The following is a 24,691-nucleotide window of genomic DNA, read 5'->3' on the forward strand; positions in this document are numbered from 1 at the left end:
ACCAATCAAGGTTTGTAACTAATTTATCCGAGCCACACAATCCTCTGCACTGACTCATTGTAACAAAAGTGATCACATGAAAGACTACAACCTCCCCTATTAGTTGGTGAATGTGATCAGAAATGCTCATAGCTACTACTACTCCCAGCAATCTCCTGCAATGTGTTGGAGTTTTCTCAGGAATGACGACCATCAGACGCACGGCGGTCACTGGTGACGCTTTATACAGAGGATAGAAATTAGCTGGAGACGCCTGATCTGCGGCACGGTGTGTAGACTAGCTGGAGTTTCGTTACAGTTGTAGCATAGATTGTGCTCAGTAATCCAGGGCACAGATGAGGGCCACGCCACGCTTTATCCAGTGGGACTGGGGCTTGTGCGTGGGAAGCTCCACGGCGATGACGTAATTCGTGGAGTGTCCGGTGGTGGAGAGCGTTCCTAGGAAGAAGAAGAATCCATGATCAATATGATAAGACGTCCGCCAGGAGCAGACAGTCCGACAGCTCCCTCACCTGCCCTGGTCAGCGTCTTGTAAATGGGGCACAGGTACATCCCAGAGACGGGCGGCCGGCGCTCAGCCACCGGGAGCAGCCATATGACTGCCATCTCTGTGTAAAGGTCTTTGGGTCTGGACTCTGCCAGCTGCATTGTGGTCTTGTCCCAGCCGGCTCCTTCCAGATATAAACCGTAGATGTAGCATCCCTCCGAGGGGCGCTCTCGCAGCACTGTCACTGTTTCCCCGAGGACCTGGAGCGAATACAAACAAGCGATAGATCGTATTGCTAAAATCGCATAAATACATCCAGGGGGGCGTCTACTGCGGTACAACATGGCGGCGGGGCCAGTGTTCAATGCTGAGAAATAAGCAATATAGAGTTCAGGAAAGGGTTGTCGGCACAAGCGGCTCTCACATAAAGCTCAGATAAATAGTATGTGCTCACAGAATGCTTTCATGGCCTCCTCAGGAATCACTTTTTTCAACCACTTGAAAAATAATCTCCATGTAATCGTACTCTAACATACAGTGCAGGTTCTGGTCCGTGTGCTCGTGCCCTCGTGTGCAGTGCAGGTTCGGGTCCGTGTGAACGTGCCCTCGTATGCAGTGCAGGTTCGGGTCTGAGTAATCGTGCCCTCGTGTGCAGTGCAGGTTCGGGTCCGTGTGAACGTGCCCTTGTATACAATGCAGGTTCAGGTAACAGCAGGTGTCAATCTCACCTTAAAATCAAAGGAGATTGTATCAATGGAAATCACGTGTTTTCTTGCAAAATTCTGCAAAGTCCCAGTGAGGAACGCCTGCGGGAAAAACAGTCCGCTGATCCAGAAGGCGGCAGGGATCCCGTCTGTGATCCACTTCTGAATGAAATCCATTCTCTGCAGGAGATCTATGACCCAGGAGGCCAGCGGCTTCAGGGATGGATAAGCCTAAAACAAGAGCAATGTTAGACAGCTCAGGTTATCACAGCGCGCTATGCAAATAAGAGACGAGAAACCCCAGGAGCTGTAGATATGTGAAGTGACGCCCCGGGGGCTGTAGATATGTGAGGTGACACCCTGGGAGCTGTAGATATGTGAGGTGACACCCCGGGGGCAGCAGATATGTGGGGTGACACCCCGGGGGCTGTAGATATGTGAGGTGACACCCTGGGAGCTGTAGATATGTGAGGTGACACCCCGGGAGCTGTAGATATGTGAGGTGACACCCCGGGAGCTGTAGATATGTGAGGTGACACTCCGGGGGCAGCAGATATGTGAGGTGACACCCCGGGGGCAGCAGATATGTGAAGTGACACCCCGGGGGCTGTAGATATGTGAGGTGACACCCCGGGAGCTGTAGATATGTGAAGTGACACCCCGGGGGCTGTAGATATGAGGTGACACCCTGGGAGCTGTAGATATGAGGTGACACCCCAGGGGCAGCAGATATGTGGGGTGACACCCCGGGGGCTGTAGATGTGTGAGGTGATACCCCGGGGGCTGTAGATGTGTGAGGTGACACCCCGGGGGCTGTAGATATGTGAGGTGACACCCTGGGAGCTGTAGATATGTGAGGTGACACCCCAGGGGCTGTAGATATGTGAGGTGACACCCCAGGGGCTGTAGATATGTGAGGTGACACCCCAGGAGCTGTAGTTATGTGAGGTGACCCCCTGGGAGCTGTAGATATGTGAGGTGACCCCCTGGGGGATGTAGATATGTGAGGTGACGCCCCGGGAGCTGTAGATATGTGAGGTGACACCCCGGAGGCTGAGATATGTGAGGTGACCCAACGGGGGCTGTAGATATGTGAGGTGACCCAACGGGGGCTGTAGATATGTGAGGTGACGTCCTGGAGGCTGTAGATATGTTAGGTGACACCCCGGAGGTAGCAGATATGTTATCTACAGCCCCCAGGGTGTAACCTATGTGTGGTAACACCCCGGAGGCTGAGATATGTGAGGTGACCCAACGGGGGCTGTAGATATGTGAGGTGACCCCCTGGGGGCTGTAGATATGTGAGGTGACACCCCGGGGGCTGTAGATATGTGAGGTGACACCCTGGGGGCTGTAGATATGTGAGGTGACACCCCGGGGGCTCTAGATATGTGAGGTGACACCCCGGGGGCTGTAGATATGTGAGGTGACACCCTGGGAGCTGTAGATATGTGAGGTGACACCCCGGAGACTGTAGATATGTGAGGTGACCCCTTGGGAGCTGTAGATATGTGAGGTGACCCCCTGGGAGCTGTAGATATGTGAGGTGATGCCCCGGAGACTGTAGATATGTGAGGTGACCCCCTGGGGGATGTAGATATGTGAGGTGACGCCCCGGGAGCTGTAGATATGTGAGGTGACACCCCGGGGGCTGTAGATATGTGAGGTGACACCCCGGAGGCTGAGATATGTGAGGTGACCCAACGGGGGCTGTAGATATGTGAGGTGACACCCCGGGGGCTGTAGATATGTGAGGTGACACCCCGGGGGCTGTAGATATGTGAGGTGACACACTGGGGGCTGTAGATAGGTGACACCCTGGGGGCTGTAGATATGTGAGGTGACGCCCCGGGAGCTGTAGATATGTGAGGTGACGCCCCGGGAGCTGTAGATATGTGAGGTGACGCCCCGGGAGCTGTAGATATGTGAGGTGACACCCCGGGGGCTGTAGGTAGGAGCCGGACACTCACCTTCACTCTCCAGAGTTCTGGCACTGCGTTATTAAACAGACTGTTTGCCATCAGCTCCAGCTGTGAGGACATCACCACTTGGCCCTTCATGGCCTTCAGCAGATCTCTCAGTGTCTGGAAGAGGGCGCAGAGGAGCCGGTTGTACCTGAGGGGACAGGAACCAATGACTTATCTGCACTGCTCCACCGCAGGGGTCTTGCCGCTCCCTCGGCCCTCACCGTATGACTTCTTGTACCAGTACGGTGTTCATGGACTCCTGGTACAGGACCGGGTACTTGGCCATCACGTCCGGCACTGAGATGAGCTGAGGAATCTTCTTCAGAATCCCTTCAGCGATTTCTTCCACCATCTATGGAAACGAGCAGCAATATTAACCCTCCCTCCCCTGAGTCCCCCTGTGCATGACGATGGTGGTGGTACTCGCCTCATCACGGCTGCCCCCTGTACTCTGTGTCCGTGGCTGCAGCGTCACCAGAGATCCTAAGAGGGTGAAGCTTTCATTCTGCGCAAAGGTGATGTTCGCGTTTTCATGGAGCCCAAACAATTCCGTCATGTCATTGAGCGGAAGAGAACGGATGTACTGCAGGTAACCCTGAGAGTGGAGGAAGAAGAGAAGTGTCACAATGTAAAAGCACAGACTGCTCTACAACACAGTGCCAGGCCTACACCGAATGTTCAGCACGGTCACTGCTCCGCACGGTCCTGGCTGTGGACTGCTGCATACAAAACCTTCACGGCAGTTCTGCATCAACCCCACGGCGTCCTGACTTCCTGGATCTTCAGCACTTAAATACATGTATTTAGGGCTAGAAATCATTTTGTCAAATGAAAATGTTGCACATTTTTGATTTTACAGGTTATTTACCTGCATATTAGTAGCTGCAGAATGAGTTACCAGAGAATATGTCAGTGAGCGCGGTCAGAGTTCATAACTCTTATCTGACTTGCTCTGAACTCCAATGTGCTGATTTATAACCAGGGACCACATCAAAGTTGAGCTGAACATTCAGGTGATCTTAAATCAGCAGAGATGAGACCTGTAAAAGGCATAAAGGTGTTACCATCTCCCTATCTGGATGAGCTCACTGACTGATTCTCATTGAACTCATCCTGCAGCCAGTAATATGCAGGGAACCAAAGAGCCTGTAAAATCCAAGGTGTACAAAATTATTAATGAAACTGAAATCCATATATTCTAAAACCGGTCCCTGACGGCGGCCGTATCCTCTTAGGGTTAATATGAATCATGTTCTGAAATCTGTCAGTGATGGGAGTATCTGCACAGACGCAGCATCAGCAGAGCGCAGGAGTATATGGCGCAGACAGTATGGACGTCTCACACGTATCTACGTATGGCGGCATCGATGCAAGCAAACAGGACGGATCCTCACGTTCAGGTCGTAGGCCGGGCTGATCTGACCGTACACCCCGGACTCGGAGAACTTGTGCCCGTCTTCTAGAACCGGGGGCTGGTAGAAGTCCTGCAGGATGTTCAGTAGGCAGCGTCTGTCCCAGTCGTCGGTGACACGGCCGCCGTAGTTGATCTCCCCGGCCGTGTAACGCAGGACCTGCCGGAGGAGCACAGATGTCACCTGCGTTCCCGAGTCTGATGCCACTTACAGGCAATGGCCCTGCCTGGCCGCACCTTGTAGGGGATGTCGGTGTATTCCTCCAGGAACATGCGCAGCTGAGAAATGCAAATTCGGAGATCTCCGTCTGTGAATTCATAGGGGATATTAAACCCCAATGGTCCAAACTTTCGCCTTTCGAGGATGCTCCCATGGAAGAGGCAGAGAGACAGCAGCAGCGCCTTGAATTCAGGAGCCTGAGGAGAAAAACGGGTGCAGAAAATGAGATGGAAGTTCACGGAGAAACTTGTCCTATGGAAGAGGTGGTAAAAGTCATCCAGGAAGCTCCGCCATCCGCGATAGCACAAACAGAAGTTACACGGCAGAACCTGCTAAAGCCTGGGACTCACAACTCCACCGCCGGCAGTACAGGGGCGCAGGACACATACGGGGGCACTGAGCGGCGGAGGATACCCACCTTCCTGCACTCGCTGAGCTCCGCGTCGCTCAGACTCAGGTAGGTGCGCAGGAGATTTGCTTTCACGCCGCGTGGAGGCTCAATGGTGAGTTTAGAGCTGTTCTGCAGGATGGATACTGGGAACTGGTTACTGGGCATACTGGTAAGCCAAAGCCTAAAGTCCCGATGAACCTAAAGGAACAAGCAGCCATGACACAGGGGCATCACAGAATGTGGGCGATGAGCTGGGGCAAGTACCCACCTTATCTGGGTCTATACTCTCTATTAGTCTTTCTAACGAGGGCATCCAACTCGGGGCAAGGTGGCAATTTTGGAAAAACACCCACTTTCCGCGCTCCATAGCGTTACGCATCATGACTTCAGCCCGAGGACCCTGTAGATAGAACAATGGGAATCTCCAGGAATGACAATGGAGGTGACGGGAGCTCGGACCTGCAGGAAGGTGTGGTGGCGGGGTGGATGGCTGTGAGGGGGATACACACCTGACCCTGACCCAGAGATATTGCAGTTAGCTTCTTGGAAAATCTCATCTCCTCTGCAAATTTGTAGAGATCGGCGGCCGGATCTGTGCCGGGCGACAAGATGAAGATCAGCGGAGTCACCGGAGACGACTGGCGGTACATGACTCCCAGGTCCGAAGTCTGGAATCAAGCATGAAAATGACAAATACAGTGCTGAGCAGCGCTACATCCCCCGAGCCAGCCGGCTCCACTCACCTGGGGCTCAATAAAGCGCTGGCCCAGCTGCTGGCAGACGTAGTCCTGCATGGCATTGGTCACTTTGTCACCCCGTAGACATCGCAGAATCAGCAGCTTTTGGAAGGAATCTAATTTCTGGTCCAATTCACCAGGAAGACCTTCCCTGAAAATCAGAAGAGTACAGGTGATGGACCAGCCAGGGCATATTACCGCCATGGATGCCGGGCGGTCACACACAGGATGGTGGTCATGCTCACCGCTGCGGCTCGGCGCTGTCACAGATCCGTCTGTATTCCTCGCGGTGGAGAAGGATTTGCTCTTTTATGCTACTGAAGTTGCTCAGTGTGCTCAAGGCCTGGATGTCCCGCCACGCTCGCTCAGACAGCCATTCCGCACACTGGTTGTCAGCCTGCGTGGGCGCCGTGCCGCCGGACAGCAAGAAGCGCCATTCTTCCTGTATACATAAAGTATCGGGATCAGTAGTTACAGGTGATATCTTCTCTATAGGCCCTGGAAGGACACGCTGAGAGAATAGTGACGGACCACTGACGTGACATCGATGCCTTCCTGTCCCCATAGTGGCTGGCGCACGTTCACCAGGGGCACGATCACGCAATTATCTCTCACCAGCAGTGATGTGACTGAGGCTTAGATTTACAAGGTGCAGCGGTGGTGACTTATACCTCCAGTGCTCGAGCATAGTCCCGACAGCCCAAGTGTTTCTCTCTGCCGGGTCCCCTTACTCTACAGCGCCCTGACACCGAGGATGGCGCCCTGACACCGAGGGTGGCGCCATGACACCGAAGGTGGCACCCTGGCATTAAGAGCACCGTGACACCAAGGATAGCACCTTGACATTGAGGATGATGCTCTGACATCCACGATGGCGCCCTGACATCCACGATGGTGCCCTGACACCCATGATGGCACCCTGACATCGACGATGGCGCCCTGACACCCATGATGGCACCTTGACATCCACGATGGCGCCCTGACACCCATGATGGCACCTTGACATCCACAATGGCGCCCTGACACCCATGATGGCACCCTGACATCCACGTTGGCGCCCTGACATCCACTATGGCGCCCTGACATCCACTATGGCGCCCTGATACCCATGATGGCACTCTTACACTCACGATGGCGCCCTGACACACATGATGGCACCCTGACATCGACGATGGCGCCCTGATACCCATGATGGCACTCTTACACTCACAATGGCGCCCTGACACCCATGATGGCGCCCTGACACCCACGATGGTGCCCTGATACCCATGATGGCACTCTTACACTCACGATGACGCCCTGACACCCATGATGGCGCCCTTACCACATTAATGAGCCCTTTGTCCATGAGGATCCGCACGCACAGCAGGAAGGAGAACATCAGCTTGTGCTTTTCGAAGAGACTGCGACAGACATTACTGTAGAGACTGAAGGTGAAGAACGAGTTGATGTTGTCGATTCTTTTCTCCACGGTTTCTGAAGAAGAAAATGATGATTACAGGTCGTCTGAAGCCACTGATAATGTGCAGATCGTGCACAGTGTGATGAGAAGCCGCATGGTGACCGAACACTGAAGGCTGGCACGGGCAGAAGGTACTCGGGGACCTCGCAGCCACTGAACAAGCGCAGCAGATCTGAGCTCGGCCGGTAAATGCAGCCATGTTCACCATAACAGCTGGGTAATCGGGTCCAGATATTAGAGGGGATGAAGACACGGATTTTGGGGCATTACCTGCTCTTTCAGAATTGGCGATAGCAGCAGAGAAGATCCCCAGGAACCACTCCAGCGAGTACTGATACATGGGGTCCACATTGGACAGGTCCGAGACACAGAAGAACAGGATCTGCGTCCTCACAGCTACGGGCACGTACTGTCGCCGTGTTATGTCGATGTCTCTTTCTGTCTGCTCCGCCACCTGAACCTTTGCCTGTATTGAAAAGAAGAAATTCACAGAAAAAGTCATTGAACGATGGCTGGTGATGAGCGCGATCCCTGTGATCTGCTGATCACTCACCTTGATCTCTCCAGCTTTCACTTTCGAGGCCTCCAGCACTTTGATCAGATCCACATCATCCACCGGGTTTCCTTGCGAGGAGCTGAGACGCATCAGGATCTGGTCCTCGATTTCCTTCAGTTCCTGACGCATTTTAGCATTAGAGAGAATTAACTGATTCTTGGCTTCTTCCAAATCTGGACGTTCTTCAGCCACAACCTGTCCGAGGAGCTGGTCCTCCAGGCCACTAGAGGCAGATGACCAGGGATGGCGTTAGGAGAACGGAGACTCGATCAGTGATCACACACACCAGTCAGACATGTCAATAGCGGTCAGGCTGATGGGTGAGAGCCCACCGCTGCTGGCAGACGCACACAGGGCACTGTTCATGGCAGCACATTTTCCACCCCTCTGTACAGATTTTAGCAAATGCCCTTTACCTGGGAGAAAGCGTGAAGTTGATGAGCGTGACTTTGGTGCAGATTTCTGGGGGATAATGGGGGTTTGGCAGTTTGGTTGTGATGTACATCCTGAAATCATCATGATATGGGATGACGGCATCGCCCAGGCGTAGGACAGTGCTCCCCTGCTGCTTGTATGTCTGCGATGTGGAGGGAGGATCAGAAGGTAAACAGGCGGCAGTCACAGATCAGACACGTCAGGCCATGTTTTAGGTCACGATAAAAGAAGGGACGAGAATGAGGGAACGAGTGCTAGGAGGAACCCTCGTCCCCATGATCGTCCGGTCCTGCCGGCAGCTATGTCCGTTGAGTGTGATCATGATTGAGCATCGTTGTCAGCAGCACATCATCTGATGGAAGCGGTATGTGCTGCCGAGGACATTCATCGGCCTGAATGCGTTACATGGGCCATTAAACGACCGTCTGGCATGAAGCTGTCAGTTGCTGAGCAGCAGCAAAGAGGAGGATAAGGCGAACGCTGTGTGCAAGATTGCTGCACCTTGATCAACATGTTAGATACGGTCTTACTCCAACTCTTGCGTGGCGTAAGTTACACCGATACATTACAGCTATATGTTACGCCGATACAGTACACCGATACGTCACTACACCGGTACGTTACGCTGTTTTGCACCTTTTACTGGTGCACTTTTTTGCTGTAAAATCCCTGCTACATGTGTACTACGCAGGGATCCTGGCATCTGGCATATACGGCAGAGATTTTGGCACCACCTTTTCTGGGTGACTCTCCCCGCGGGTCACCTGTTTGAGCAGCACGGGCTCCAGCGCAGGATCCAGCTCTTCTCCTACATTCTCCAGCAGGAACGGCTTCCCGAAGCGGATGGCATTTTCCAAGCTGCGCAGAAAGTCACGGTCGCTGAGCTTCACCACGTCCAGGCCGTGGTCTCTCTCCTGTGGAGTGGTAACGGTGAGACATATATACGTACCACATGCTGTGGATTAGGATCACTGACTGGTTTCCACATTCCCCTTGGGACAACTCACCAAGTTCTTGATCCACCGGTTGGCCTGACCTTGGGGGTCGATGAAATGAGACCAGCGCTGGGAATACTGAGTTATCACTCCGTTCTCCACCGACAGCGTGTCGTTCGGGAGTCCTGCAATCTGCAATGGGGGTAATTACAGTGATGCGATAACAAAGAAGCTCCTTTCATTCCCACATCGAGCAAACAGAGCAGAAAATGAAGCATCCAACGGCCTCTGCAGCCATTGGCCGAGTCAGAAGGGTTAGGGATCACCATTGTTCAGGAACATCAGCATCTCACCTGCCAGGAGCGGATTTTCACAGGGTCCCCCAGTGTCACGATGAGTGATGGCTCCTGTGTGCACGGCACCTCCAGATCCCTCAGCTTCTTAGTCCACTGCTCAAACAGAGCGGTCCGGTATTGTCCCTGGGGGGCCGACAGGAAATCAATGAAGTGCAAAGTATGAGAGACAACAGCAAGATCAAACCAGATCCTCACCGTAAATGGTCCTAGATAAGCCAGGAAGCCGGCGCAGAGCAGCAGATCCCCCGTAACATTCACCAGCAGCTTCTCCAGATTTAGGACCGTATCCTGCCAGCGCTGCCGCTCGTCAGCCAAGCCAGTGATCAACTACGAGAAAGGAGACCGTCAGATGGATGAGAGAAGGGATCAACTACGAGAAAGGAGACCGTCAGATGGATGAGAGAAGGGATCAACTACGAGAAAGGAGACCATCAGATGGATGAGAGAAGGGATCAACTACAAGAAAGGAGACCATCAGATGGATGAGAGATGGGGTCAACTATGAGAAAGGAGACTGTCAGATGGATGAGAGATGGGATCAACTATGAGAAAGGAGACCATCAGATGGATGAGAGAAGGAATCAACTACAAGAAAGGAGACAGTCAGATGGATGAGAGAAGGGATCAACTACGAGAAAGGAGACCATCAGATGGATGAGAGAAGGAATCAACTACAAAAAAGGAGACCGTCAGATGGATGAGAGATGGGATCAACTACTAGAAAGGAGACCATCAGATGGATGAGAGTTGGGATCAACTACGAGAAAGGAGACTGTCAGATGGATGAGAAATGGGATCAACTATGAGAAAGGAGACTGTCAGATGGATGCGAGATGGGATCAACTACGAGAAAGGAGTCCGTCAGATGGATGAGAGAAGGAATCAACTACAAGAAAGGAGACCATCAGATGGATGAGAGAAGGAATCAACTACAAGAAAGGAGACCGTCAGATGGATGAGAGAAGGAATCAACTACGAGAAAGGAGACCGTCGGATGGATGAGAGAAGGAATCAACTACAAAAAAGGAGACCGTCAGATGGATGAGAGAAGGAATCAACTACAAGAAAGGAGACCGTCAGATGGATGAGAGATGGGATCAACTACTAGAAAGGAGACCGTCAGATGGATGAGAGATGGGATCAACTACGAGAAAGGAGTCCGTCAGATGGATGAGAGAAGGAATCAACTACAAGAAAGGAGACCGTCAGATGGATGAGAGATGGGATCAACTACGAGAAAGGAGACTGTCAGATGGATGAGAAATGGGATCAACTATGAGAAAGGAGACTGTCAGATGGATGCGAGATGGGATCAACTATGAGAAAGGAGACGGTAAGATGGATGAGAGATGGGATCAACTACGAGAAAGGAGACCATCAGATGGATGTAGGATGGCGATCATGGCTCTGACAAAGGCACATGTACGTGGTGGGAGCACTGGTGTCATCTACCTTATCAGCGCGGATCAGCTTCTGTTCACACTGGTCACATTTCTGTTCCAGCTCTTCCTTCTTGGACACACAGTCCCGGTACTTTGCCTGTAACGTCGCGATCCCCTCCTCCACCTCGTACAGTCGAGCTTTGGCTTCATCCAGGATTTTCTGGGTCTCGGCTAAATCTTCCTGAGCTTCTTTTAGCGCTTGCTGCAGAAAACAGTCATATGTGGTAATGCGTTTGAGTAATGGAAATTACCGCCAGGTGCTGTGGACATGATCATGGGATCACAAAAAAGATGGCTGCCATTTGGACAGTTCACCAGCACTCCCTTTGTGAATCTGTTTTTGCTGTTACTGCAGAGACTCCTTCCAATGCTGCAGATTATGGGCTTGTCCACACGGGTGGGAAAGGCGGCAGATGTTCTGTGTGAATCTAAGAGTGGAAAATCCACAGCAGAATACAGGATCCACAGCAGAATACAGGATCCACAGCAGAATACAAGATCCACAGCAGAATACAGGACTAAGTGATCGTATCCAACTCATGTGGAAGTTCTCTGCAATGATCTGCGGTGCAGCTGTCGTTTCTGCAGATTTCCCACCATTCAATGTATAGAAGCGATTGCTCCACAAATCTGCAGCAAAATCTACACCTTATGCGTGGAAATTCCGCAGTGGATTTATGGTGAATCAGCAGAACTAGTATCAGATTTTTCTGTCCAGTGGGGATTTACCTTTAACCTTCGCAGATGGAAAGGATTCCTGACAGTAAGAGCAGGCCAATCATCCCCCATATACAGAACAAGGCTTGTATCGATCACGGGCTCGTTGTACTCACTCTTTTGGGCTCCACGCCTTTTGCCACAAAGTGATATTTATGCATGGCCCGAACCCACTGGCAGATGGAGGTACAGGCCTTTGACACCCTGGCGATGGCCTCCGGCTGAAACTCCTCGTTATCGATGTACGGCTGTATGGCTTTGATAACGGTGTCTGGGATATTATCCTGAGGACAGACGAGCGGCTATGAGATCAGGAATTCAGCTCCTCGCCCTTTTGGGTGAATGTGTGTTTGATTACTACCTTGTCAAACTTGAACAGCCCCTCCAGAAACTTGCCGGGGTCTTGCAGAAGACCTTTCCCCGGCTCCCAGTAGTCGTCTACTCTGCTACCAGGTTTCTCTCCGGCCACTTTCTTTGGTCTGACACCTTTCATTATGCAGACGGCTTCAATAACGAGTTTTACTCCCACAGGGGGGCGCTGCATGGCCCGGACCTGATGGTGGAGGGTCCCACATACAGATTTACTGCCTGGAACGACGCATTTCTGCACTTTGCTGCTTTGTGCCATTGCATGGCATCTCGTCATCAGGCTCATCTGTCCCAGAGACGGGCACACACGACCAGCGCACTTCACCTACCTCGGTGACATCATTCTTGTTAAGAGACTTCAGGCTGGCGAGAGCGGCGTCTAGGGCCGGCAGAGCCTCGTCCAGGTCCTTCTGGGCATCGTCTGCAATCTCCTGGGCTTTGCCGGCCTTCTCTGTGGCCTTGGCTTCCTCCACCTGCACTGAGGTCCTGGTGGCTTCAGCTACTACAGTGTCTTCCTAGAAGAAAGTTCCTACTTTTAGCATGATGGAAGCAAAAAATATAAAAATGCTTCGAGAAACAAGAGAGATTGTTTTACCTGGATTTTCTGCATAGTGGTGACAGTGTCTTGTGCCGCCTCCTCCAGCAATGGCCGCATCGTCTCCAGTTCATCTTGCATCTTGGCTACATCCTCGGCCGTGTGAAGGAGCTGAGAAAATCGGAGCAAGAATGAGATGAAGTCAGACTGCGCCATGACTCGGACGGTGCAGAATGTCCAAAGACAGAGAGGGGAGGTGAGGACAGAGGCATCCGGATCCCTCCACATTGGAAGAGTGCAGTCCTGTGTCACCAATGGCATCTAGGGCAGCACGGTGGCTCAGTGGTTAGCTGGGGTCCTGGGTTGGAATCCCACCAAGGACAACATCTGCAAGGAGTTTGTATGTTCTCCCCATGTTTGTGTGGGTTTCCTCGGGGTACTCCGGTTTCCTCCCACATTCCAAAGACATACTGATAGGGAATTTAGATTGTGAGCCCCATTGGGGACAGTGATGATAATGTGTGCAAACTGTAAAGCGCTGCGGAATATGTTAGCGCTATATAAAAATAAAGATTATTATTATTATAGTGGACGAGTGGTAAAGCCCCTCCATCTGGGGACCACCTGCTGGCAGGAGTCTTAAGGGACATCGTGGAATATCTCTCTTCCAGAAGGCATAAAGCAACCTACAAGAAGCAACGACCCCATACCTCAACACATGACCAATTATTGAGCCTTGCAACAAGAGGCAAGACCCCGTAACAGCTGCCTGCAGATGGGGGTCTTCTTTATCCTCAGTCTTGTTGCAAGGGTTTAAAATAGATCGCACAAAAAATTAGGGGAGTTTTATCCCATAACAGAGACGGGTTTATTTCTTATGGAGACGACCTCGTGTGCATCCATGAATGTCGGAGACAAGTTCCCACATGTGGCAAATATAAGATTTTAAACCGATGAAGGGCAGTATTGGGAAACAAATATAGAGATCCTTGGTGGAATGAAAAGAAATACAATAGATGGAAGGGGACAGTGACCCCTCTAGATCTGTCATGTGTGGGACCCTCATCCTCACCTTATCTAGCCCACTCTTCATCCTTTCCTTGGCCATCTTGATCTCCATCAGTTTCTTGCCGATCAGACTAGAATATATACCCAGCAGCTCCAGGTAACTCTTGGGTGTGATGTAATTATGCCGCGAGAGCTCCGCCAGGTATTGCTTGGACTTGACAGCGACGGACTGATGCATCTCGACACACATGTGGATCTGCAGCCGGAGAATGCACAGGATTATGGACGGCGGCTACGAGATGAAGAGAATGTCTGGTGTTTCCAACCTACCATGCCTTGGATCACGGAGTCTCTGGACTCGAGCTCTGGAATATCCATCAGGAATGAAGAGGCCACTGACTGCAAGGCTTCTGCCGGCCACTCGTCAAACCAATCAATGGTGCAGCAGGTCACTAAGGATGGGAACTGCCTCAGTCGGGAGCGGAAAACCTCCCCTATCGGACTGTGAGAGAGGAGCAATGATGAGACACCCACCAATGCTCACGTTGCTCCGGTATGGGAAGTGTCAGGGACGCATACCTCATGCACAGCACCGTGTGGATGTTGTTCCTCACCCGTCGTGTGTAGGCTGCCATCAGATTGGCTTTGGTTGGCTGCTGCCCCATGTCTTGTACCACAGGCTTCATGACCGAGACAATCTGATCCTGCTCCTCGGCTCCGTACAGGTTCGGGACGTCCCCTGAATTCAGGATGTTGTTAATGTCTTCAAGGAAAGACTCGTTCTTGATCTTAAGGAGAGAAGATTATTTGAACAGGAAAATGTTGGAAAACTGCAGCGAACTAAATCTCAAAATCACATAGAAAAGATGGTGACTGCCCAACCTGGGTGTCAGTGAAGAGGAAGGTGATGGGAGTGTTCTGCAGCCCGGCTTTCAGCAGAATCCCCTTTATATCTTCTCTCCACTCCGGAATTCCATAGTTTTTGGATAATTCGATCTGGAAACATTCATATTCTGCCCTGGAAAGATATCGGGTCAGACAGAGGTAAATTGTCAGGATAAGATGGTGTCAATAAACCAGGACGGAGTCCTCGGAGGGTCCTTACATGTGACTGGCCAGTCTGGTCAGGGACTGTCTCCCACTTCCCCCAACACCGAGCAGCAGGGCATTGCCGAGTGGTTGGCGCAAGACACGACTGATCCGGCAAATGTGCTGAATGGCGTCCAGGAAAAGCACCAGCTTCATCTTTGCTGTGTTGATCTGATTATAATCTTCCATGTAATCCGCCAGGACGCGAAGGAGCTGATGGGAAACACATAGCTGAATACTCAGGAACAGAGACGTTAAAGGTGGGCAACGCTACAAGTAAATGGGGGCCGGGGTCTTCTAAAAACAAGAATTGAAGGATGTGAATCATTTTATGGCTTGGTGCCTTTTTCCTACCTTTTCCCGGTCCTCAATGAGCTGATAGTATTTAGAATCCGTTCCAGAGGTCATGAAGTCCCCGAACAGCACCGGCTGCTGCGGGATCACCTCCTCGAAGGTGGCCCCAAATTCCTGCATCCTTCCCTTCATGAGGTCATCAAACCATCTCCGGTCCTCATCATTCACCAGCCTGTCCTGGAAGACCCTGCACGATTCATGGTACCACAACTTCAGCAGGCAGACCTGGTCCTACGACAGAGAACAGAGGGAGACACATTAATGACCTTCAGTACCACACATAATGGATGAATCGCCCTCGGATCCCCGTACCGACACGTGGTACCTCTCCGCGGATGCTCACCTCCATCTTTGCCGGTTCAGCCATCAATATGCCTTGGAAAACCTTGGACAGGTCACGTAGATTGAAGGTGTAGTGAGACTTTGCGGGGGTGGGGAGCAGCTGTGATGTGATTGTGTTGTACACTTTAATGGTCGCCTCCACCAGCTGCTCCGAGAGATGCCGGACCGCCGGAGCCCCTGCTGCAAGGACGGAAAGAAAGACAACTGATACATATAAAGGTTCCCCCTGAGAGACTCATCGAGACACAACATGAGCGAAGGACTAGACAGATTCAGAACCAGAACAGCACAGACACCTACACAGATACAGCACAAGCTCTGTCTATTTGCTGCCTTTACATTTCATCTGACCTGTCTGTCAAGTACTCAGCTCCTTCTTCTGACTTACTGACTGCTTCCTTGTAACTTCTGTCTCCAAGTAATCCAACTAGAAAATGGGAAATGCTCAGTAATCTGCACATTCTCCTACACGAGACTACAAATGTCTAACACTGCGGAGAACTGTAACATTACGGATATTATCGGCCCTGGAAATCCCAGAAATCAGAGTAAAAGCTGATAACCGTCCCGATAACATGCCGCCGATCAGCAGAGGAGCGAACAGAGGCTTGTCTGTGGGATCATCGGGGGGTTTATCACCGTTGTCGTGGCTCATCATCCCGTGTACTGATACTACACAGCTGTATGGGGACAGAACATCATAGTTACTGTCCTGCTGACCCCACAGTTTTGTTGGGCAGTGTGAACAGGGCCACAGACGAGCGCTGACGGAATAAAAGCAGAACAGTCTGCCCATGTAAATGAGCCTCCAGGACGGCCATACCTGTCAGACCACCCATACATATGTGCGGCCGGCGCAGCATGTGTCCTCCGTACAGCGAGTTGGCTGCTGCCAGATATCCCCGGCACTGACTTATGTGCCGAGAACAAAAGTGTAAGACAGTAAAGATCAGAGGGTCCGATCCTTTCCCGCCCCATCCTCTGGCTTGAATAGAAAGTGGTCGGGCCCTGTACACACTAGACTGCCACCAGTGCGGCTGATATACCACTAATGGGTACGGCCAGTAAAAAGGGCTAATCCCCGTCAGTAAAAGCTATCATTTACCAAAAGGCTAAAATGCGGATCCATCCTGAGAACAGAAATGCCCTGGAGGGACGGAGCGATGGCTGCACATGTGCACCGCTGCTGCAAACAATCTCACAAGACTGCCGGCATCTCTGGGGGTCCCATATAGGATGAATGGAGGGGTGACGTCGATGCCTCCCCTCCGCTCCACTCCTACGTGACACATCAGAGCCCGTTCTCCGGATCAGCGGACGTCCCAATCAATCTCTCCCTTTAGTTGCTAATAACTTTAATGATGGAGGCTCAGCCCTGTGGATATCGAATTCTAATAACGTTCCATAAGTCCAGCATCGCTGTTCTAATACGATATTCCGAACCATTGGAATCTGCCGTGTCTCCCGCCACCCCACTCCTCGGTCACTCACCCATCCAACTCCCCAGGATGGTGGAGAAGATCCGGCTCTTGCTGCTGTCCGCCATCTCCGTAAAGCACAAGTAATTGAAGTGACGCGTGAGACGAGGCGACACCTGATTCCTGCCTCCTCCGGGGGGTCCCATGGCGCACAGAAAATTAATGTCCACCAATTTCTTGAAGACCCCTGCCAAAATGCAAACAATGACTAAGAACTAATGGCGGGGGATTTTCCCCATACACCTGCTCCGGCCCACCTTCTGCCTTGAGGCGGGGGTCCCCTTTCTTAGTTCTCTGCACATACCTATTTGCTTGCGGTCGTACCATCCCCCGTGGTCCAGCCACTGTCTCAGCAGCTCTATGGGCGGCTGCGCTCCGTACGTCTCCAGGGCTGGCATGTTCATGTCATCGATGAAGAAGATGAAGTAGCGCCCGAGCGGTGGTCCGAACACCCCCTTCCTCCTGTAATTACAGAGTTGAGGAATGAATCCTGCTCCATCTTGGTGCAGGTGATGGATAGGATGATGCTCCGGTGCTGTGGAGTTTGGGGTGTACGTCCTGTCACCCCCACCCCATGTTATCGCTTGCCTTTTGTCCAGTTTGCTGTCGATCAGATCTTGGGTTTGATTGGCAGAGGTCCGAGCAGAAAACATGAGGAAGTGGCTGATGTATTCCTGGGGCATGTTCTTTAGCAGCTTGTCAGAGATGGTCAGGGTCTTCCCGGTCCCTGTAGGACCCACACACAGGACCTGAAGACAAAATACAAGGTCCAGGCACAATGGCCGCTGCTCCAGTATTGCCTTTATCATGGCCTCCACATACTCACCAGCTTCTTGTTGGTCAGCAGCATCTCCAGAAGATGTGACATCCGCACGGTGTCCAGGGTGGGCACGATGATGTCAGCGTAGCTTGTGTCGGGGGCAATGGAGAAAGCAGCGGAGGACTCCATCCAGTTCACCCAGCACACCTCAATGAGAAACATATGTGTAAATGGGCAGAGTATAGGGTGACGGCGCGGGCCGCACTATGAATGGGGCGAGGACGTCTCACCTTTCTCCGTGCGCCCTCCTCCTCATCCTCGGCGACACTACTGATCCCGGCATCATCCAGCACGTAGTCATAGACCAGACCGTCTTCTGGGAAGAGAACCGTCACCTGAGGACGGAGGCCGAGACTTACAGTGAATAGGCAGGAACGCAGCTGTACAGCGCAGGTGGAGCAGGATGTATTGTAGGGAGTCGCCCATACGGGCCCAGTGATATGTTATCCTACAAATGGAGGCTGCAGTGCAGAGTACCAGCTGCGGTGACACTACTAGTCCCAGCATGGCACACCAGTGTCAGAGCAGGCTAGGTTTTATAGCTTCACAGTGTAAAAGCACTCTGTCCAGTGGAGTGGGGTCAGACACACGAGACCCCCTCTCCCTTGACTCTTGTCTTATTGGGGGAGGATGCGGGTCACACAGTGCTACCTTCTCAGATGCCATTTTGTCCCTTAGAAATGTGCTAAACAGCAAGCGTCCGTCCGAGTCACCGGTGATTCCCACGCTCCAGATGAGAGAGAACATGAACCAGCTTTCCACCAGCTCCTCGATGCGATCCAGCTTTTCCTGCGGGATTTTCTTCTGTCCCTGGAAAAACAGAACAAGTGTTACTGCTAAATACAGGAGGACAGCCTCCTATCAACTGTATACTGGCAGAACTGTGAGTGAAGCTCTGGAGGTGACTGGAGCATCACACGGGATCTAATATGCACGACTCAATGGATTTACCTCTCTAGGAATGAAAGGTTGGAAGAAGCAGTCCAGCAGCTTCAGGAGGCTCAGCACCAGGTTACTGGAGGTGGAGGCGATCACTTCCTTCACTGAACGATGCACAAACTGGATGGCGTCCTGAAGACGAGGGAAGGGATATCAGCAGCAGATCACTGACACAGATGCTTTACACTGCAGCTCTGATCAATGACCCCAGCTTAACTGCACTGTTCACAGGACTCTGAAGCAGTCTGAAAGCTGAAATCTAGTTCCTTCTCCCATGCTTTACACTGCAGCTCAGATTGGCTGCTAGTAAGAGCAAGAGAACAGACAGAAGAGGGAAATGCAGATGTTCAGATTCTGTAATATCTCAGTGTAAAGTCACATGGCGGACATCAATGGATCACACCTGCAGGAACCGTGAGAATAAGTCCTCCAGCTGCTTCTCATACGGCCTCAGCACAGCGGGAAGATGGCAGAGCCAGCATTCGGTAAAAGGGCTGAGTCCGAGAATACTGGGCTCTAGATACACCATGCCACAGCGGGAAACAGTGGCCGGAGAGGCAACGGCCAAATCCTGGACCTCAAACATCATGGTCATGGCCTGAAGATGGAGAAGACATTTCAGTAGAGTAGAGGGGCCATGTTGGCGCTCCCTAATATTCAGATATGGGTGTTTTGGGGTCACCTCTGTCAGCTTTATGATCTCCCCCGAGCTCAGACACAGCTTCTTGTTGTCATCCAGCACCGTGTTCATATTCTCAATCCAAACTGCGTCTACGGGGCCATCGAACATGTACCACTTCTTGTCCGGATCTGTAGATGAGGCGCCTCCCCGGATGAGCGATGACAGGATCCCGTCCGTCCTACAAGGAGAGAAAAATCCCAAAGTAACGGGACATCTGGATGGAGACGTCTAGACGCAGCCACAATAGATGCAATGGTTTACCATTCGTGGGTGAGAAGATCAAACTCTCCGTACAGCTGTCCCATGGTGATGGACTTGGGATTTAGGATGTAGTAGTGAACGGTCTCGTAGGTCCCTCCACTGACAGAAAGGAGACCCTTAAGGGATGACATAGCGGCTGCAAGGACCTTGTAGCACTGCGGGGGCAGATCCTACAATAATTCTCTCGGTCGTCATCGTGTATGGTCATATATCGGTTACACAAAACCTCACACACCTCCGACTTCCCTGAACCAGTAGGTCCCACCAGCATCAGGCCATGACGCACCACGGTGGTCTCGTACAGCTGGATGCATTTGGTCACAAATCCTGATATCAGGCCAGAAAATAACAAGATAAGTAACAACGCAACCTCATGGAAGCAGAGGCCGATGTGGCTGATACCAGAGGGCTATAGCTGAGCCATTCTTATTCTTCAAGACTTTACAGGACATTTGGGAGTAAGGACCCGCACACAAACGTCCCATTTCTCCTTACCGTCCACGTCCTTGAGGTTCCTCAGGGAGCAGGTCTGACGAATTGCCTTCTCCAGGCTGCCGTAATCTATGGGTTCCTCCTCGATCCTGGGGAACAGATCGGACACGATCCCACTGAAGAGTTTCAGGTCATCCTGAAGGAATTTGGGGACGTTGACATCTCGGATGGCTCGGAGGCAGATGAGCTCCTGTACGGACCCAAACACAAGAAGTAGCTGGTGTTGACGGGAAAACTTGGGTGATGTCGGCACCTGCAGAGCCGTGGTGCTGAGCGCAGGTGATGTCTGTGGCAGCCTGTATCCTGCGACGTGCAGTACGACACTGGTCAGATCACAGCATTCACAGACTACAGGCTGCCATAACCAGCACCGCCATCGTGCCGACTGATCTATGGTCCACATCTCCAGCAAAATCTGATTGGAAATTGTCTCCGAAGCCGCGGAGAATCAGATGAGAAGCGTGCCGTCACCTCGTTCATGGTGGGATTCTCTCTCTTTAAGTTTCCGGCAGCAGAAATCACCGTTTTCACAGCTCTCATGCCAAAATCGTAGTGATCCTGGGAAGGAATGCAGACGGGTCAGGGTCATTGGTGGAAAAAAGACAGAAAGTTTGCCCAAAAAAAGGTCAGAAGAGGGGAGAAAATGTCATCATCAAACCCCAGAGTGCGGGATCTGCGCCCCCCAGTATGGGAGGGCCGGGGTCCAGAAGAGGGGAGAAAAAGTCATCTTGAAACCCTTTCTGGACTCTGTGAGCCGATCAGCAGCGCAGCACAACTCTCTCCTGTGCTGAGGCTTTGTTACACTGTACCAGTCTGCAGCTCAGCTCACAGAGGATTGACTGGATACGACTATAACAACCCCTCAGCTGTGAGAAGCGTCAGGTCTTCTCATTGGGTCTGGACCACCCCAGGGCGCAGCGATCCGTGTCACCTGGGAGCTCAGCTGCTCGGAGGCAAGCTTGAACGTCGTCGTTATTTTCTTTGCTAAAATCTTGGCGTCATTGAATCCGAAAGAATATAACGAGATCTCAGCAATCATGGCGTAATCCGGCACCATCATCGCCACGGGGCGGAAGAGCGCCTGCAAGAGAAAGACGAATGGGGAGAACTGGTGACACCACCACAGACTGGTACTGGGCATACTGGTGACACCGCCACAGACTGGTACTGGGAGTACTAGTGACACCACCACAGACTGGTACTGGGAGTACTAGTGACACCACCACACACTGGTACTGGGAGTACTGGTGACACCGCCACAGAAAGGTACTGGGAGTACTAGTGACACCGCCACAGACTGGTACTGAGCGTACTGGTGACACCACCACACACTGGTACTGGGAGTACTAGTGACACTGCCACAGACTGGTACTGGTGACACTGCCACACACTGGTACTGGGAGAACTGGTGACACCACCACAGACTGGTAATGGGCATACTGGTGACACCGCCACAGACTGGTACTGGGCGTACTGGTGACACCGCCACAGACTGGTACTGGGAGTACTAGTGACACCGCCACACACTGGTACTGGGAGTACTAGTGACACCCCCACAGAAAGGTACTGGGAGTACTGGTGACACCGCCACAGAAAGGTACTGGGAGTACTGGTGACACCGCCACAGAAAGGTACTGGGAGTACTGGTGACACCGCCACAGAAAGGTACTGGGAGTACTAGTGATACTGCCACAGACTGGTACTGGGAGTACTAGTGACACCGCCACAGACTGGTACTGGGAGTACTAGTGACACCACCACACACTGGTACTGGGAGTACTGGTGACACCGCCACAGAAAGGTACTGGGAGTACTGGTGACACCGCCACAGAAAGGTACTGGGAGTACTGGTGACACCGCCACAGAAAGGTACTGGGAGTACTAGTGACACCGCCACAGAAAGGTAATGGGAGTACTAGTGACACCGCCACAGACTGGTACTGGGAGTACTAGTGACACCACCACACACTGGTACTGGGAGTACTGGTGACACCGCCACAGAAAGGTACTGGGAGTACTAGTGACACCGCCACACACTGGTACTGGGAGTACTAGTGACACCGCCACACACTGGTACTGGGAGTACTAGTGACACCGCCACACACTGGTACTGGGAGTACTAGTGACACCGCCACACACTGGTACTGGGAGTACTAGTGACACCGCCACACACTGGTACTGGGAGTGCTAGTGATACTGCCACAGACTGGTACTGGGAGTACTAGTGACACCGCCACAGACTGGTACTGGGAGTACTAGTGACACCGCCACAGACTGGTACTGGGAGTACTGGTGACACCGCCTCAGACTGGCACTGGAAATAATTATGACACCACCACAGACTGGTACTGGGAGTACTGGTGACACCACCACAGACTCATACTGGGCATACTGGTAACACTTCCACAAACTGGCACTGGGAATACTGGTGACACCGCCACAGACTGGTACTGGGCATACTTGTGACACTGCCATAGACTGGTACTGGGGATACTGATGACACTACCACAGACTGGTACTGGGCATACTTGTGACACTGCCATAGACTGGTACTGGGGATACTGACACTGCCATAAGCTGATACCGGGAGTACTGGTGACACCGCCACAGACTGGCACTGGGGATACTGGTGACACTGTCACAGACTTGTACTGGCAGTACTGGTGACACTGCCATAGACTGGTACTGGGGATACTGGTAACATAGCCACAGACTTGCACTGGGGATACTGGTGACACTGTCACAGACTGGTACTGGGCATACTGGTGACACTGCCATAGACTGGTACTGGGGATACTGGTAACACAGCCATAGACTGGTACTGGGAGTACTGGTGACACCGCCACAGACTGGCACTGGGAATACCGGTGGTCACAGACTTGTAGTGGCAGTACTGGTGATGCTGCCATAGACTGTGCCATGATACATAACCCCTATACTGGAGATACTGGTGAGATCGCAGGTACCTTCAGGTTATCTGGTAATTCTGTCCGACCGGCGTAGCCAGGATTCATGGTAATGAACACAGCACAGGTCGACACTAACGGGATCTCCACACCCTCGAACATGAAGCGATCCACCTGGTTAATAGACGAGAAGACGACAGCTGAATGGAGGCAGTGACGCCATCGGGGAGGATTCAGAGAGGCACCAGGGTACGTGGACCCTATCTGTGTGTTGTCCTGAGGAAGGCGACAGGTGGGATCGGAAATGCGTGGACATTAAACCACTTTTTCCTGAGATCTTTTCGATTATCTCTCTGCAAACCCTCGTGGATATTGCAGCAGCTGATACTTTCGCCCGCCAGTGGTTGTGTCTTACATGGCCCTTTCAGGCGAGTTTAAACCTTTTTTATTCTCACTGATTTTCTTGGATAAGACCGTATTGTGCTTTGCTTTGTTCCATGTACCATAGGGGTGTAGACATTGCGCCTAAGGCGATTCCTGAATTGCATGCTCCATGCTGGGAGTTGTAGTTCTGCACGGCTGGAGACCCAGGTCGGGTCCTTACCCGTTGCTGCTGAGCCTTCTGGATTGTGGTGATCTGCTGGGCGACCACGGACAACACCTCAATGTCAATACGATTGAATTCATCAAAGCACGCCCAGGCTCCGGAGCTGTACAGAGAGATGGACAGAAGAACGTGGGAAAACCCGGAACATCAAAGCGACCATGCCCCGCACGACACGTGGATGTGGGGGTCTTCATCACAAACCTGGCCAGTCCTTTGAAGAACTTGCCCATGGCCATGAAGTCCAGCTGGTCGGAGCAGTTGAACACAACAGTCTGGATTGCGAGAGCTTTCCCCAGGTCTTTAGTGGTCTCCGTCTTGCCTGTGCCGGCGGGTCCAGCAGGGGCGCCCCCAAACTTTAAATGGAGGGCTCCTGTGAGTGTCAGGTAACATCTGCAATTACATTGAGACGCCATTTATTGTTCTGCCCTCTATTACTCGCACATCTCCTGCATCGCTGGGTAAACGCACCTGTCCGTCAGCGGCGTTATGACCAGGCGCCCCGTGTTTCCGAGGTATTCATACCCGTACAGGAACTCGGCATTGACGGCTCTGACATACAGGTTATCCCGGCTCCAGTAATACCTGCAAGTCACAGGAAGGACTGTAGACATTTGTGGTGGAGTCATCGGCTATGTGCGGCTCCACCATATTGATTTCTATCTGTCACCATACCGGAGTTGGGATATCCACTCAAAATCATTGACGCTGCTGACGTTTTCCTCAATCAGGCGAGCGGCGACATCTTTGGCGTGGACCTCGATCACAATGAGGGCAGACAGGATGGAGCGTTGCATACGAGAAAGTTTACCACGGACCAAAGCTACAAGGTCACGGAGCTGCGGACATTGAAGACGGACACTGAACATCCTGTGCATCACCCCAAAGGGTTAAAGAGTCGTGTCATGAACAAGAAAGATCGGTGCATGCAGGAGATCGGGTATTAGAGATGGCGCCGGGACATGGTGACGTTGGAATCGTACACCATCTTC

General features: G+C 52.1%; 1 protein-coding gene across 1 annotated transcript in view; it reads right to left on the reverse strand.

Moving 5' to 3' along the window:
* Positions 1-5: 5 nt before the first annotated feature.
* Positions 6-24,691, reverse strand: part of DNAH1 (dynein axonemal heavy chain 1) — a 69,137-nt gene continuing 44,451 nt past the window's right edge. Inside the window, exons 26-77 of the mRNA XM_073564470.1 lie at positions 24,375-24,538; positions 24,171-24,284; positions 23,904-24,092; positions 23,700-23,805; positions 23,156-23,269; positions 21,121-21,270; positions 20,661-20,747; positions 20,193-20,379; positions 19,933-20,024; positions 19,698-19,852; positions 19,437-19,614; positions 19,158-19,352; positions 18,767-18,886; positions 18,467-18,625; positions 18,046-18,150; positions 17,822-17,962; positions 17,584-17,744; positions 17,300-17,457; positions 17,009-17,182; positions 15,519-15,697; positions 15,176-15,406; positions 14,838-15,034; positions 14,615-14,750; positions 14,312-14,520; positions 14,063-14,234; positions 13,797-13,988; positions 12,785-12,895; positions 12,519-12,704; positions 12,182-12,373; positions 11,937-12,104; positions 11,114-11,305; positions 9,857-9,988; positions 9,659-9,784; positions 9,378-9,497; positions 9,135-9,284; positions 8,352-8,512; positions 7,933-8,158; positions 7,650-7,845; positions 7,242-7,393; positions 6,163-6,359; positions 5,924-6,068; positions 5,690-5,848; positions 5,449-5,580; positions 5,208-5,378; positions 4,807-4,986; positions 4,553-4,729; positions 3,586-3,753; positions 3,380-3,510; positions 3,162-3,306; positions 1,216-1,422; positions 513-747; positions 6-438 (exon numbers count right to left, since the gene is read on the reverse strand). Of these exons, the coding sequence (XP_073420571.1) occupies positions 317-438; positions 513-747; positions 1,216-1,422; positions 3,162-3,306; positions 3,380-3,510; positions 3,586-3,753; positions 4,553-4,729; positions 4,807-4,986; positions 5,208-5,378; positions 5,449-5,580; positions 5,690-5,848; positions 5,924-6,068; positions 6,163-6,359; positions 7,242-7,393; positions 7,650-7,845; positions 7,933-8,158; positions 8,352-8,512; positions 9,135-9,284; positions 9,378-9,497; positions 9,659-9,784; positions 9,857-9,988; positions 11,114-11,305; positions 11,937-12,104; positions 12,182-12,373; positions 12,519-12,704; positions 12,785-12,895; positions 13,797-13,988; positions 14,063-14,234; positions 14,312-14,520; positions 14,615-14,750; positions 14,838-15,034; positions 15,176-15,406; positions 15,519-15,697; positions 17,009-17,182; positions 17,300-17,457; positions 17,584-17,744; positions 17,822-17,962; positions 18,046-18,150; positions 18,467-18,625; positions 18,767-18,886; positions 19,158-19,352; positions 19,437-19,614; positions 19,698-19,852; positions 19,933-20,024; positions 20,193-20,379; positions 20,661-20,747; positions 21,121-21,270; positions 23,156-23,269; positions 23,700-23,805; positions 23,904-24,092; positions 24,171-24,284; positions 24,375-24,538 (8,346 nt within the window). The 3' untranslated portion in view covers positions 6-316. The remainder of the gene's footprint in view (positions 439-512; positions 748-1,215; positions 1,423-3,161; positions 3,307-3,379; positions 3,511-3,585; positions 3,754-4,552; positions 4,730-4,806; positions 4,987-5,207; positions 5,379-5,448; positions 5,581-5,689; positions 5,849-5,923; positions 6,069-6,162; positions 6,360-7,241; positions 7,394-7,649; positions 7,846-7,932; positions 8,159-8,351; positions 8,513-9,134; positions 9,285-9,377; positions 9,498-9,658; positions 9,785-9,856; positions 9,989-11,113; positions 11,306-11,936; positions 12,105-12,181; positions 12,374-12,518; positions 12,705-12,784; positions 12,896-13,796; positions 13,989-14,062; positions 14,235-14,311; positions 14,521-14,614; positions 14,751-14,837; positions 15,035-15,175; positions 15,407-15,518; positions 15,698-17,008; positions 17,183-17,299; positions 17,458-17,583; positions 17,745-17,821; positions 17,963-18,045; positions 18,151-18,466; positions 18,626-18,766; positions 18,887-19,157; positions 19,353-19,436; positions 19,615-19,697; positions 19,853-19,932; positions 20,025-20,192; positions 20,380-20,660; positions 20,748-21,120; positions 21,271-23,155; positions 23,270-23,699; positions 23,806-23,903; positions 24,093-24,170; positions 24,285-24,374; positions 24,539-24,691) is intronic.

Source organism: Dendrobates tinctorius, unplaced genomic scaffold (genome assembly GCF_039654945.1).
Source record: "Dendrobates tinctorius isolate UK_male_01 unplaced genomic scaffold, ASM3965494v1 ptg000455l, whole genome shotgun sequence".
Taxonomy (NCBI): Eukaryota; Metazoa; Chordata; class Amphibia; order Anura; family Dendrobatidae; genus Dendrobates; species Dendrobates tinctorius.